The sequence below is a fragment of the Haliotis rufescens genome, unplaced genomic scaffold (assembly GCF_023055435.1).
Source record: "Haliotis rufescens isolate VD_foot unplaced genomic scaffold, xgHalRufe1.0.p SCAF_30, whole genome shotgun sequence".
NCBI classification, from domain to species: Eukaryota; Metazoa; Mollusca; class Gastropoda; order Lepetellida; family Haliotidae; genus Haliotis; species Haliotis rufescens.
This window is the reverse complement of record NW_025964002.1, coordinates 3,620,862-3,636,493: the sequence shown is the minus strand read 5'-3', so window position 1 is coordinate 3,636,493 and position 15,632 is coordinate 3,620,862. Positions and strand designations below refer to the sequence as shown.

Below are 15,632 nucleotides of genomic sequence, written 5' to 3'. Positions count from 1 at the left end.
TCCTAGTTATGTCTGTCTGTACTTCTAGTTATGTCTGTCTGTGCTTCTAGTTATGTCCGTGCTTCTAGTTCTGATCCTGATCTGAGCGTTAAGTACTCCTCTCTCTCTCTCTCTCTCTCTCTCTCTCTCTCTCTCTCTCTCTCTCTCTCTCTCTCTCTCTCTCTCTCTCTATCTCCTGACATCACATGAATGATTAACTTCACTAATTGCAACTGTGTAAAGGGTAAACCTAACATGATTTCGAAGCTACTTCAATTTTGTAAAGTTTCTAATTTCACAACACAGCTGTGAAAGCAATCGCATGTTAAATTAGTCTAACACCGATACTCGTTTCCTCATCACCCGGACAGAAATAGCGGAGTGATATGAGTAGCAGGGTTGCTGGAGAGTGGCGCTGGTTGTCACGCGACTAACCTTACCGGCATTGGTGATCACGGGATGAAAAGGTCACGGGGGTTCAGGTCAAATGATTGGCCAAAGCACCACATGATGGTCCTAGTGTGCAGCACAGTGAGAACGTCAATAAGCTGCATAGCGTCGTCGGCATGGGAGGGTGTGTGTGTGTGTGTGTGTGGGTGGGTGTGTGGTGTGTGTGTGTGTGGGTTTGGGTGTGGGTGGGGGGTCGAGTGAGTGAACGATAGCAAATTAAAGTCGAGTGTGATACATATGGTTCCATCAAAGACCATAAACAGATCTCTGGTCATCTTCCCAAGGCAAGGATGCTAACTGACTATTTAGGTCCAGTTTCCACCCTTGCCGAACTAGGCTGGAATTCCGGAGTTACTTTTTGGTTGGATTAACGAGTCTATGCATTGTCCAATCAAAGTCGCCTAACGAACAAGACATCCGGTTCATAAACAACATGGATTCCAACGTGCAGATTTCCGTCGACTGCAGGGTTTGCAAAGCATGTATATATAAAAGGATACAGAGGTGACAATGATTGTGACCATATATCTTGTAGGTACTTAATGCCTGCGTTGCAAGACTTACTGGTCCAAATGAGAACTCTATGAATTCAACTTCATGGCGTCATCAGGCGGTTTGTCAACATTATATCACTGAGCCCTCAAGAAGTCGTGGGGAAGGTGACGACCATCTTGTGACAGTAATATGTCCATGACGCGACTCACACCAGAGCGGTTTGGGTCAGTTACTGTTGGAGTGAGTATGGTTTTACGCCGCGTTTAGCAATATTCCAGTAATATCACGACGGGGGACACCATAAATGGTCTTCACACATTGTTGACTTGTGGGAATCGAACCGGGTCTCTGGAGTGACGAGCGAACGCTTTACCCACTAGGCTACCCTATCGCCCCCATTTACTGCAGGAAGTGAGATTGAAATGTGTCATGCGAAAATTACGGAATAGTAATGGCGTTTCTGGCTACCAACTGTTTTCCTGCTGTGTACATACAAAATAAGTGCTCTTCAAATACATACTCGCTGACACAGTGACGTGTATTTTTCTGAAAATTAAGGAATGGTAAAAAGCTTTCTTATACTTGATGGAGGGCACGGCACATGTGAAATTGTCCCCCGTGGTATAACGTCATTATCATCCCTGCAACCCCACGTTTAGCCTCCACCTACATAGAACATCAAAGGCCGCCCTAATTGACTTACAGGCTTCCGATTATCAGCTGGGCCACTGACGCCAAGACACTGACGTCCAGGGTATATTTACTGGCTATTAACGTGATACCCTCCGCGGGGTCACTGTGTTAAATGCTGATGTCCCGTAATAGATCTGAAATGAACATTTCATGTGGCAGCCCTCCTTATCAACGATCAAGTACATGCATATCATAGGCCCCACAGCCTCATACAAATACACCAAACAAGCCTCGAGCTTCGATAGTCTTATCTGTCAAATTAAAGCAAGTCTAGATTGCACTTAATACGTATCCAGCCTATGATTGACATCGATACTTGACAGTTCAGTATCTGTTGCAAGAGTCATTTCATGCTGTGCGTGCTCTGAACTTAAATCTCTTGTGCGTTCATTTTAGCGTGTTTAGCCGTTAGACTTACGCTTAGCCTCTGAAACTATAGAATTTTGATTGAAACAAATAACTCCATTAAAATTAAAAAGGAGCCCAATGAGATGGGATATTCAGAACCTAAGAAAATCTAGACTTGCTTCAAGGGCCATAGCATTACTGTAAGGGATGCGTGAAGGGAATATAATCTGGTTCGGGGACTGTGAGACAGTCTAGGTTGTCGTGGGTGTGGTGTTTCTGTCAGCATTATTAAGCATTGGGATAGCCCAGTGGATCATGTGTTTGCCTTTCACGTCCGTGTTTGATTCTCGCAAGGGTTAAATATTTGTAGCCGATTGTTCGTGTGGTGACAGCGGCGTTAACGTTAACTCACTCACCTACTATTAGACATAGTCTATAAGGTTGGTGAGATGAAATGGGGTGTAACGTCGTGTACAAGATTATTGCACTAATATAACGACGTGCATGCATATATGCCGATTTATAGTGCTAGCTAACTAAGATACCATGCTGCAGTTCAACATGAATTCCCCACTCAGACACAGTATACTCCGAGCCGACCAGTCCTTGTTTTAGCCTCTTAATGCCGAGCGCCAGACAGGGTAACAACAAGTACCATCTTTTAACGTCTTTTGGTATGACGCGGCCGGGATCGAACCCCGGACCTTCCGTTCCGGGCGGACGCTCTACTACTAGACGGTTAGGCTATACGAATTGATATACACCTCAAAAGAAGTTGTTGAACACCCGATTCTTTCATATTAGTAGACAGTAAACTACGTTTATAACGAATACGCTTATAACGTATTAGACGAATATAACGAACTGTTTTTTTTTGGCCCCAGCCATTTGATGTACGCGTATATATGCTGCAGATATGCTTGTAACGAACTTTGATCCCTTTGAGTTCGTTATAACCGTAGTACTGTACTACTAGTTAATATGTCATGCCATCCCCGCGTCTCCCTCACATTATTCTTCTTACCTGAACCTTCTTCCTTGATTTAAAATTATGTCTCACAAATTTGTCAGAATATTGCTTGTATGGCGTCAGTTGACTGGTATGAAGGCCACGGCGATTAATGGATCGTGTCTCCTGCTGTTACATGTCATGGTTGTAGTAGAATATATATGAATTGTCTAACAGTCAATATATATAGCACGCCAATAGTGAGTGAGTGAGTGAGTGAGTACGGTTTTACGCCGCTTTTAGCAATATTCCAGCAATATCACGGCGGGGGACACCAGAAATTGGCTTCACACATTTTACCCATGTCGGGAATCGAACCCGGGTCTTCGGCGTGACGAGCGAACGCTTTAACCACTAGGCTACCCGACCGCCCCGACCATAGTGACAACGTTAAAACATGGTAGTATGGGAGCCTGGTTAACACCGCACTCAGCAGTGGTCCAGCTATATGACGGAGGTATGTAAATAATCGAATTTGGACCAGACAATCCAGAGATTAACATCATGAGCATCGATCCAATTGGGATATGATGATGACGTGCGTCAAACTGCTCAGGAATCCTGACCACCTCTTACGACAAGCAAAACCGCCTCTTACAGCAAGCGTGGGTTGCTGAACACCTTATTCTTATCTTCTCGGGTATCTTGTCTACATACCAGTGGCTAGCATCTTTGCTCATGATATCAATCAACTGGCTTTGTGAAGCCTTTGACTGACTCCCAGGACGGAACCCTTTGACTGACACTCAGGACGGAACCCTTGGTCTGACTCTCAGGACGGAACCATTTGACTGACGCTCAGGACGGAACCCTTGGAATGACTCCCAGGACGGACCCTTGGACTGACTCTCAGGGCGGAACCCTTGGACTGACTCTCAGGACGGAACCCTTGGTCTGACTCTCAGAACGCAACCCTTTGACTGATTTTCAGGGCGGAACCCTTGGACTGACTCTCAGGACGGAACCCTTGGTCTGACTCTCAGGACGGAACCCTTGGTCTGACTCTCAGGACGGAACCCTTGGTCTGACTCTCAGGACGGAACCCTTTGACTGACGCTCAGGTAGGAACCCTTGGAATGACTCCCAGGACGGTCCATTGGACTGACTCTCAGGGCGGAACCCTTGGACTGACTCTCAGGACGGAACCCTTGGTCTGACTCTCAGGACGGAACCCTTGGACTGACTCCCAGGACGGTTCCCTTGGACTGACTCTCAGGGCGGAACTCTTGGACTGACTCCCAGGACGGTTCCCTTGGACTGACTCTCAGGACGGAACTCTTGGTCTGACTCTCAGGACGGAACCCTTTGACTGACTCTCAGGACGGAACCCTTGGACTGACACTCAGGACGGAACCCTTGGATTGACACTCAGGGCGGAACCCTTGGACTGACTCTCAGGACGGAACCCTTAGACTGACTCTCATCGCGGAACCCTTGGACTGACTCTCAGGACGGAACCCTTGGACTGACACTCAGGACGGAACCCTTGGACTGACACTCAGGACGGAACCCTTGGACTGACACTCAGGGCGGAACCCTTGGACTGACTCTCAGGACGGAACCCTTAGACTGACTCTCATCGCGGAACCCTTGGACTGACTCTCAGGGCGGAACCCTTGGACTGACTCTCAGGGCGGAACCCTTGGACTGACTCTCAGGACGGAACCCTTTGACTGACGCTCAGGACGGAACCCTTTGACTGACACTCAGGCCGGAACCCTTGGAATGACTCCCAGGGCGGACCCTTTGACTGACTCCCAGGATGGAACCCTTGGACTGACTCTCAGGGCGGAACCCTTGGACTGACTCTCAGGGCGGAACCCTTTGACTGACTCTCGGGACGGAACCCTTGGACTGACACTCAGGACGGAACCCTTGGACTGACTCTCAGGGCGGAACCCTTGGGCTGACTCTCAGGACGGAACCCTTTGACTGACGCTCAGGACGGAACCCTTTGACTGACACTCAGGCCGGAACCCTTGGAATGACTCCCAGGGCAGACCCTTTGACTGACTCCCAGGATGGAACCCTTGGACTGACTCTCAGGGCGGAACCCTTGGACTGACTCTCAGGGCGGAACCCTTTGACTGACACTCAGGACGGAACCCTTGGACTGACTCTCATCGCGGAAACCTTGGACTGACTCTCAGGACGGAACCCTTGGACTGACTCTCAGGACGGAACCCTTGGACTGACTCTCAGGACGGAACCCTTGGACTGACTCTCAGGGCGGAACCCTTTGACTGACTCTCGGGACGGAACCCTTGGACTGACACTCAGGACGGAACCCTTGGACTGACTCTCAGGGCGGAACCCTTGGACTGACTCTCAGGACGGAACCCTTGGACTGACTCTCAGGACGGAACCCTTTGACTAACGCTCAGGACGGAACCCTTTGACTGACACTCAGGACGGAACCCTTGGAATGACTCTCAGGGCGGACCCTTTGACTGACTCCCAGGATGGAGCCCGTTGACTGACTGTCAGGGCGGAACCCTTTGACTGACACTCAGGACGGAACCCTTTGACAGACTCTCAGGACGGAACCCTTGGACTGACTCTCAAGACGGAACCCTTGGACTGACACTCAGGACGGAACCCTTGGACTGACTCCCAGGACGCAACCCTTGGACTGACTCTCAGGACGGAACCCTTGGACTGACTCTCAGGACGGAACCCTTGGACTGACACTCAGGACGGAACCCTTTGACTGACGCTCAGGACGGAAGCCTTGGACTGACACTCAGGATGGAACCCTTGGACTGACTCCCAAGAGGCGACTAACGGGATCGGGTGGTCAGGCTCGCTGACTTGGTTGATGCATGTCATCGTATCCCAATTGCGTGGATGATGTCCATCATTGGATTGTCTAGTCCAGACTCGATTATGTACAGACCGCCGAAAAGCTGGAATATTGCCGAGTGCGGTGTTAAACAACGAACGAACGAACGAACGAACTATCCCAACACGGGTTCTATGCGTGAAAGCAAGGTCTTATGAACCGAGGCGGCGGAAATATATATTCACTCACTAACCTGCTTCACCAGGTTCGGCCATCTTGTTTCTAAACTTTTAGGGGCGTGGGGTAGTCTGGTGGTTAGAGCGTTCTGGTGTTCCCTGCTATGATATTGGGGGAATATTGCTGAACGCGGCGTTAACTTACACTCACCCTCTCACGTGTGTTCGATGTGGGCTGGATAGGGACATCTACGTGTGTTCTGAACACTTCCATTGACATTCTCCTATATCTTAATGACATTTGGCAGCATATCTGGTAATATCCCTGTCCACCATCTCGTCTCGTCTGTTGTTTGCAAGTTTCACAACAGGACCATCTGTCATATTATAGAGTGCCGCCATAATCTAGTCACAAGCCGTGGAGGGGAAATCGTACATTAGTTGATTGAGCGGCTGTTAACGACAGCACCTCTTCCAGACCGGCGAAAATCTGACGAACAGAAGGACGGGTCTGTAGAGGCTAGTCCTATAGGTTCGTCATGAACATGTACTTTCGTCAGTCAGGAATGTATTGGCGTTCACTTGTTTCGTCAAAGTGATGAACGTCTATGACAGCGGCTTACGTTAAGCTGACTCGCCATGGAAAAAAATGAAATATTGTTGAAGACGGCGTTTAAACTCAAGACACGACACACGACATCACCACCACCCACTGTGGTGGGATCTTACAACAGGACGGCTCTGTCTGCTGTGGCACTAATACCAGTATATGAAATAAGGGTCAGAGAAGCAGTCGTGGTGAGCGCCCCCAGTATCTATGGCTGTGTTTATAGACCCGGCAGCCAACAAGTAACTAAACACAGCCTTCAAACCTTATCTTCATTGTGCTGCCACTTTGTTTTCCGAAGCAGGTTAGAAATAATGTACAAGCACCGAGCTCAGTTCAGGGTCCACTTGCACAAAGCTGTCTTAGCGCTAAGATGATCGTAACTCCCATACTTTAACACAAGCTTACGATAGTCTTAGCGCTAAGATCGCTTTGTGCAAGTGGGCCCACGGGTGTGTAGTTAAATAGGTCATCCCTGGACGAGAATAAATTAAAAAAGGAGTCCAACTCAAGTTTAGAATGATTTGGCAAGCCTAGCTTGCCTCAGCCTGAAATTGAGCATTGTTTTGGTCGCCATTAGGATTTATTATTTTTTGTAGATGTATCTTTTTAAATAAGATAACTTTATATCTGGTAGTTAATGTCAACCTATGGGCGGGGCTACACATGTCAGTTTTACCGTTAACCTGAATTAACCCCTCAACACTCATATCAGATCACACCCAACATAAAGAGTGTTATCGTTTATGATTTAGTTTTCAGATTTGTTCTGTCTGTTTCACGGTGGTAATGATATATACGCCAGTCCTCCCCGCCAGCAGTTCCTTGAAGTTCCTTCGTGGACGTTTTTATGCATTTTTTAGTATGTGGGCACGTGTTGATGCCAGTCAGGCTTGGGTCGTACTGGAGGGTGGAGGGTCGAAATGCTGAATCTGACCTCCACGTTATCAGTTCTCCAAACATGTTCCAAACAAGCCCTCATAACTGAGGGTCTGGGCATGCCGACGCCAGGCTTACATCAGCTACACCGCCTCACTGGTCATCCTGACTGGTCACTGTTTTCATAACCCCAGGGAAACCTCGCATACGCTTAGTTCGATATACAAAATCCGTGCTGACCAACTGTGTAGCTTCCGCCGACAACTGTGTGAGTGGAGCCAGAGAATAGCATTTCCCTGCCAGTGTTGGTTTATTATGTATGTCATGATAATATTTAGGTGGGATATCCATTATTCAGTGTGTATGAATACGCATGTGTTCTATGTGTTAGAACGTGGACAGTGTACTATATGTTAGTGCAACGTGGAGATCCGGGTTAGAAAGTCGTAAAAGGCGACCATGCTTGTCGTAAAAGGCGACCATGCTTGTCGTAAGAGGCGACCATGCTTGTCGTAAGAGGCGACCATCCTTGTCGTAAAAGGCGACCATCCTTGTCGTAAAAGGCGACCATCCTTGTCGTAAGAGGCCACCATCCTTGTCGTAAAAGGCGACCATGCTTGGCGTAAAAGGCGACCATCCTTGTCGTAAGTGGCCACAATCCTTGTCGTAAAAGGCGACCATGCTTGGCGTAAGAGGCGACCATCCTTGTCGTAAGAGGCGACCATGCTTGGCGTAAAAGGCGACCATGCTTGGCGTAAAAGGCGACCATGCTTGGCGTAAGAGGCGACCATCCTTGTCGTAAAAGGCGACTTTGCTTGGCGTAAGAGGCGACCATCCTTGTCGTAAAAGGCGACCATGCTTGTCGTAAAAGGCGACCATGCTTGTCGTAAGAGGCGATTAACGGGATAGGGTGGTCAGGCTCGCTGGCTTGGTTGATATGTCATCGTATCCTTATGGTGTAGATCGATGCTCATGGTGTCAATCACAGGCATGTCTGGCCCTGACTCGATTATGTACAGACCGCCGTTATACAGCCGGAATATTACGGCGCTAATTAACAAACACAACCAACAGCACACTTTATTTTAGTATATAAATATATAATTTAGTATATAAATATATAATACTATAATCAGTGACTATATGCGATAAGAATTTATGTAAGATATATTTCTGGTGATCTTGATGAATGTTAATGATATTATCAAGCTGGTCGTGTTATAATCTTTGTATAAGTCGTGTTTCTCCTAGTATTGATATGACACAAGTAAGGCGGAATCTCACTGCGTGAGTTAGGTGAGGTGGAATGGAGTTTAAAGTCGCGTCGTGTGTGTGTGTGTGTGTGTGTGTGTGTGTGTGTGCATGCGTGCGTGCGTGCGTGCGTGCGTGCGTGCGTGCGTGCGTGCCTCCTTGTACTGGTCAGGACTAATGTTTTATTATTGTTTTAGTCCACTGAAATTCCATGCCGCAGTTTTACATGAATACCCCACTCAGACACTGTATACACACAAGTCCTTGTTTTACCGTCTTACCACTGGTGTGTGTGTGTGTGTGTGTGTGTGTGTGTGTGTGTGTGTGTGTGTGTGTGTGTGTGTGTGTGCTTGAACTTTGAACTAGTACGGGCTTGTAAACAGTTTATATAGTACTAGATACCATGTGGCAGATTAACATGGATACCCCACTCAGACACAGTATACTGACTCCAAGCCGACCAGTCCTTGTCTTATTCCCTTAATGCCGAACGACAGGCAGGATAACAAGATGTACCACAATTTAATATTTTGGTATGACTCGTCCCTTGATCAAACACCCAACAGTTCTTCTCCAGGCAGACTCTCTACCACTGGACAACGTTGATATATGCATGCGTTATCATGCTGACGTAACACGTTGCTGAGACGATCAATACAAGGCTCAGCTCGTGTAACAAGCGTTTTCGATTCTGGACCTCGGTGTACCCCTGGAATTGAGTTGTACTGTTCGCTGTGTGTAACATAAACTATATAATCAACCGCAGACATCGAGATATCATTGCAGCGCGCGGTAAATTGGTCACATATGCATAAACAGGGTCAGCATACTCGTGTATATAATACCAATACAGCAACGTTCCATTGTACTCCATCAGAACAGAGATCCAACTTTGACTAACATTTCGTCCTAGAAATATAGTTTTTAAAAAAAATATATATCTATAAAATTTAAATAAATTCTAAATGGAGCCATGAACAATTCTTCATTTAAGAGCTCAGGAAATGACGCCAAATCATTCCTTGAGTTGGAATCACTTCTTAACATATTTTTGAGGGTTTGGGAGATAAACTAAACCTAATTGAGTGATACTAATTTTGAATTATTGTCTCATACAGACCTTGAAACAAAACTATCCTGAAACTCCCGAGCAAGTGTAAACTATTTTGGCAAGATCAGACACCGTCAGTTTCAGGAAATGTGGAGATTTTCTTGGCTCCTTTCTGTGATGTATTAGGAGATAATATGTTAGTCTCATTATGAATTATAGTTCAGCATAACGATATCGTCTTTCTATATGATACTTGATATCAATCTTATCAAGGTTCATAACACGAACATTCTCGACATCTGTGCATCCTCGCACCTTTTCAAAGGCACCCGATGATGTAACGAGATTACTGAGAGATTCCTCCTGGAAACTAAGTTACATGTAGCAATGTTTTTGCTGAACCGTTCTGTCATCCTTGAAATCTATTTACGGTAAAGCTTAAAATAACCTTCTACCAGCTGGAGTCGTAGATAATCGCCCTGCATGACATCCTGGCCTTCAGCGGAAATCATTCGGAACATTCCGTTATCTCTGCGTCTATTAATGGCGTATTCCGTGACAGGAGAGTGTTACGGTCACGTCTGCTTTGTGTCTGGTTGTTACGTGGATCCAGAAGAAGCATCTTCTTTAAAACCGATTTCTTATCTTTCTGGAATTTTACAACGCTAATATCCTGAGGAGGAGCGGACGACTTAGACTGTCTCACAGTTCCTGAATCATTATTTTCCATTCCACCCAACCATTACTCTGATGCTATTTCTCAGGTGAATCAAGTCTAGATTTTCCACAGGTCTGAAACTCCCTAGGGCTCCTTTTCAGTTTAAATGTAGTTGCATGATTCTATCAAAATTATGTATAATGATAGGTCCAGCGCGTATCAGAAAACATTGCTATAGTTGTTACTGTACGAGTCAAACCAGCTTGCAAAGGCGTACTGTCCTATTTAATAGAACCAATCTATGTAGAGAATTATGTTTTGTATATTTTATCTCACCTCCAATTGGCCGAACCCACTACATCGATAACATACTTATATATCTTATGTTCATATTGATATATAATGATATGTCATGATAGCCGTTTTCGTTTCGTTTCCTTTGTTGTTTGACGCCGCACTCAGCAATATTCCAGCTGTATGACGGACGTCCGTAATTAATCGAGTCTGGACCAGACAATCTAGTGATTGACATCATGAGTATCGATCCACTCATTTGGGATACAATGACATGCATCAACCAAGTCAGCGAGCCTGACCACCCGATCCCGTTAGTCGCCTCCTACGACAAGCATGGGTTGCTGAAGACCTGTTAGTCATTCATGGAACGCGGAGACGGGTAGCCTAGTGGTAAAGCGTTCGCTCGTAGCGCCGAAGGCCCGGATTCGATTCCCCATTCTCCAATGTGTGAAGCCTATTTCTGGTGTCCCCCAACGTGATATTGCTGGAAAATTGCCAAAAGCGGCGTAAAACCATGCTCACTAACTCATTCATGAAACATAATATTGTTTCTTACAAATGATACCTTCATTTCCATAATTGTACATTTAAAAAAATTAAACAATCGATATAAAAAATCTCTTTGCTTACTAACACCGCAGTTTATCACTATGACCATCGCCATCCCAATGTGTCCGCCCGTTAAGTGTTCAACTATCACAGGTACGAGGGAGCCAACACAGTGTGTTTCACGTCAAAGTGGCCAATCTGAGACGTAGCTTCCCCCACGGGCGTCAGGGGTGAGGAACATGGATATATCTCTTGCACTGCTCTGATTGGCTGATTCATCGTCCGCTGTCAGGCAGCCACGGTTAATGTATGGCACACACACCCCTCCCCCATGATACCATTGTGCTGAACTTGATAAGCCCTTACATTCAAATGTAAATGAAGTTTTTATTACCCGTTTTTTTAGAACAGGCCAAAACACCAGCCCGCGTTCTTTGTACCTTTTAATCTCAACCTAATGTGCCGTCACATTCATAGGTTCGAAAATTGTAGACTACCTTCCCAGTTTATTACTTGACTTGTAGCCCATTAGCCATAAATTTGAAATAGATATGAGGAATGTATGTTTTGTTTTGTTATCCTATATATATGCGCGAAAGTACGGATGTAAATGTATGTAGGTGAGCACGCTCTCTTCTTGGTAAAGCAATACTTGTGTTTGATAGACATGCAGATCCAATCTTGTAAGAAATGATCAGCCTTTGGTGGAATCTTTTCTGGAAGCAAAATAAACACTGCACATACATTTACACATACACATATATACATACACACATACACATGCATACAAACATACACACACAAACACACACTCACACATACAAACATACACACAAACAGACAGACACACAGACAGAGCATGTGACCTACATGTGGGGTGGCGCTTCATCTGATCCTTTTATTGACAGTTTTCATTTGGCAGAGATGCAAATTTTAGGTTTTGCCTGAGACACAGCTTTACATAATTATGTGTTGTGAATAATTTGTGACAGGGGCCTGAATATTGTGCGTTCACAAGTTGTTCAATCTAAATACCCAATAACGCACCACTTCTGAAATGAACTAATGGACAAAAGTACAAATGGACACATGGACTTATGTATTAATGGACACATGACTAATGCACTAATGGACAAATGGACACATGGACTTATGTATTAATGGACACATGGACTTATGTATTAATGGACACATGGCTAATGCACTAATGGACAAATGGACGCATGGACTAATGTATTAATGGACACATGGCTAATGCACTAATGGACAAATGGACGCATGGACTTATGTACTAATGGACACATGGACTTATGTATTAATGGACACATGGCTAATGCACTAATGGACAAATGGACGCATGGACTAATGTATTAATGGACACATGACTAATGCACTAATGGACAAATGGACGCATGGACTTATGTATTAATGGACACATGGACTTATGTATTAATGGACACATGGCTAATGCACTAATGGACAAATGGACGCATGGACTTATGTATTAATGGACACATGGACTTATGTATTAATGGACACATGGCTAATGCACTAATGGACAAATGGACGCATGGACTAATGTATTAATGGACACATGACTAATGCACTAATGGACAAATGGACACATGGACTAATGTATTAATGGACACATGGACTAATGTATTAATGGACACATGGCTAATGCACTAATGGACAAATGGACACATGGACTAATGTATTAATGGACACATGACTAATGCACTAATGGACAAATGGACGCATGGACTAATGTATTAATGGACACATGGCTAATGCACTAATGGACAAATGGACGCATGGACTTATGTATTAATGGACACATGGACTTATGTATTAATGGACACATGGCTAATGCACTAATGGACAAATGGACGCATGGACTAATGTATTAATGGACACATGACTAATGCACTAATGGACAAATGGACGCATGGACTAATGTATTAATGGACACATGGACTTATGTATTAATGGACACATGGCTAATGCACTAATGGACAAATGGACGCATGTACTAATGTATTAATGGACACATGGACTTATGTATTAATGGACACATGGCTAATGCACTAATGGACAAATGGACGCATGGACTAATGTATTAATGGACACATGGACTTATGTATTAATGGACACATGACTAATGCACTAATGGACAAATGGACGCATGGACTAATGTATTAATGGACACATGGACTTATGTATTAATGGACACATGGCTAATGCACTAATGGACAAATGGACGCATGGACTAATGTATTAATGGACACATGGCTAATGCACTAATGGACAAATGGACGCATGGACTAATGTATTAATGGACACATGGACTTATGTATTAATGGACACATGGCTAATGCACTAATGGACAAATGGACGCATGGACTAATGTATTAATGGACACATGGACTTATGTATTAATGGACACATGGCTAATGCACTAATGGACAAATGGACGTATGGACTAATGTATTAATGGACACATGACTAATGCACTAATGGACAAATGGACGCATGGACTAATGTATTAATGGACACATGGCTAATGCACTAATGGACAAATGGACGCATGGACTAATGTATTAATGGACACATGGCTAATGCACTAATGGACAAATGAACGCATGGACTAATGTATTAATTGACACATGACTAATGCACTAATGGACAAATGGACGCATGGACTAATGTATTAATGGACACATGACTAATGCACTAATGGACAAATGGACGCATGGACTTATGTATTAATGGACACATGGACTTATGTATTAATGGACACATGGCTAATGCACTAATGGACAAATGGACGCATGGACTAATGTATTAATGGACACATGACTAATGCACTAATGGACAAATGGACGCATGGACTAATGTATTAATGGACACATGGCTAATGCACTAATGGACAATTGGACGCATGGACTAATGTATTAATGGACACATGGCTAATGCACTAATGGACAAATGGACACATGGACTAATGTATTAATGGACACATGGACTTATGTATTAATGGACACATGGCTAATGCACTAATGGACAAATGGACGCATGGACTAATGTATTAATGGACACATGACTAATGCACTAATGGACAAATGGACGCATGGACTAATGTATTAATGGACACATGGACTTATGTATTAATGGACACATGGCTAATGCACTAATGGACAAATGGACGCATGGACTAATGTATTAATGGACACATGGACTTATGTATTAATGGACACATGGCTAATGCACTAATGGACAAATGGACGCATGGACTAATGTATTAATGGACACATGACTAATGCACTAATGGACAAATGGACGCATGGACTAATGTATTAATGGACACATGGCTAAAGCACTAATGGACAAAAGAGCAAATGGACACATGGACTAATGTATTAATGGACACATGACTAACGCACTAATGGACAAAAGAGCAAATGGACACATGTACTTATGTATAGCGAACTACGGTTATAACGAACTAAAACTAGTGTAGTTTAATGTCCAAAAGGCAAATGGACCCATGGACTAATGTATTAATGGACACATGGCTAATGCACTAATGGACAAAATAGCAAATGGACACATGGACTAATGGTCGTTTTGTTCTCACAGGCGCAGCGGCAGATTCAGAGGAGGCAGCGGTACACAAAGAAGCACATCTTTTCCGATGAGAAGATTCAAGGTAGGGCGATGACGTCATGTATTCGTTATATGACACGTGAAGTATGTACTTCGGAACCAATCAGTGCATTTGAAACGTTACCGATTGTTCCATAGGAAATGATTTCCCATGAAATGAAGCATTTCAAAGAGAAAATGAACATAATTTGACCCATGTGAGGAATCGAACCCGGATCTTCTCTGTGACCAGTCGCAGTATTGCGTCAACTCTGTGAAAGATTTCAAGATCGTCTGTTTGCAGAGTGGAAGGTCGGTGGTTCGATCTCAGGCCGCGCTTTACCGAAAGCCGTTAAAGCTGGGAGTTGTTGTTACCCTGCCTGCCACTCCGCATTAAGGGGCTAAAACAAGGCTTAGAGTTAAGATGTGTCTGAATGGGGTCTCCATGTTAAACTGCGCCATATATCTCAATGGGCTTGCGCTATGATACCGACATTTGTCCCGGCTAATACACACACGCGCGCGCGCGCGCACGCACGCACACGCTCGTGCAATAATCTTGACCGCGACGTTAAACCCCATTTCACCTCCCCGCATCTCATCCTTCTTCACAGGAGCACTTATCGACAGTGTGTTATCATACGCTAATCGCAGGCCTTCCGCTAATTCCGCACATGTAATGCATGAAGACTCGCATTCCACGTTGCTGGGTTGGTTCATTGATGCAGTGCAGTGTTTGAGTGACTTAGATAATTACATTAGC

At 44.7% G+C, this 15,632-nt stretch overlaps 1 protein-coding gene across 2 annotated transcripts in view; it reads left to right on the top strand.

Annotated features, from left to right (window-relative positions):
• Positions 1-15,632, top strand: part of LOC124147272 (calmodulin-beta-like) — a 33,790-nt gene that overhangs the window by 4,728 nt on the left and 13,430 nt on the right. For both annotated transcript variants that reach the window (XR_007217751.1, XM_046517941.2), the window contains exon 2: positions 14,864-14,933. Coding sequence is in view for 1 of the 2 variants with exons in the window: in XM_046517941.2 (XP_046373897.1) it covers positions 14,864-14,933 (70 nt within the window). In the remaining variant the exon portion in view is untranslated. The remainder of the gene's footprint in view (positions 1-14,863; positions 14,934-15,632) is intronic.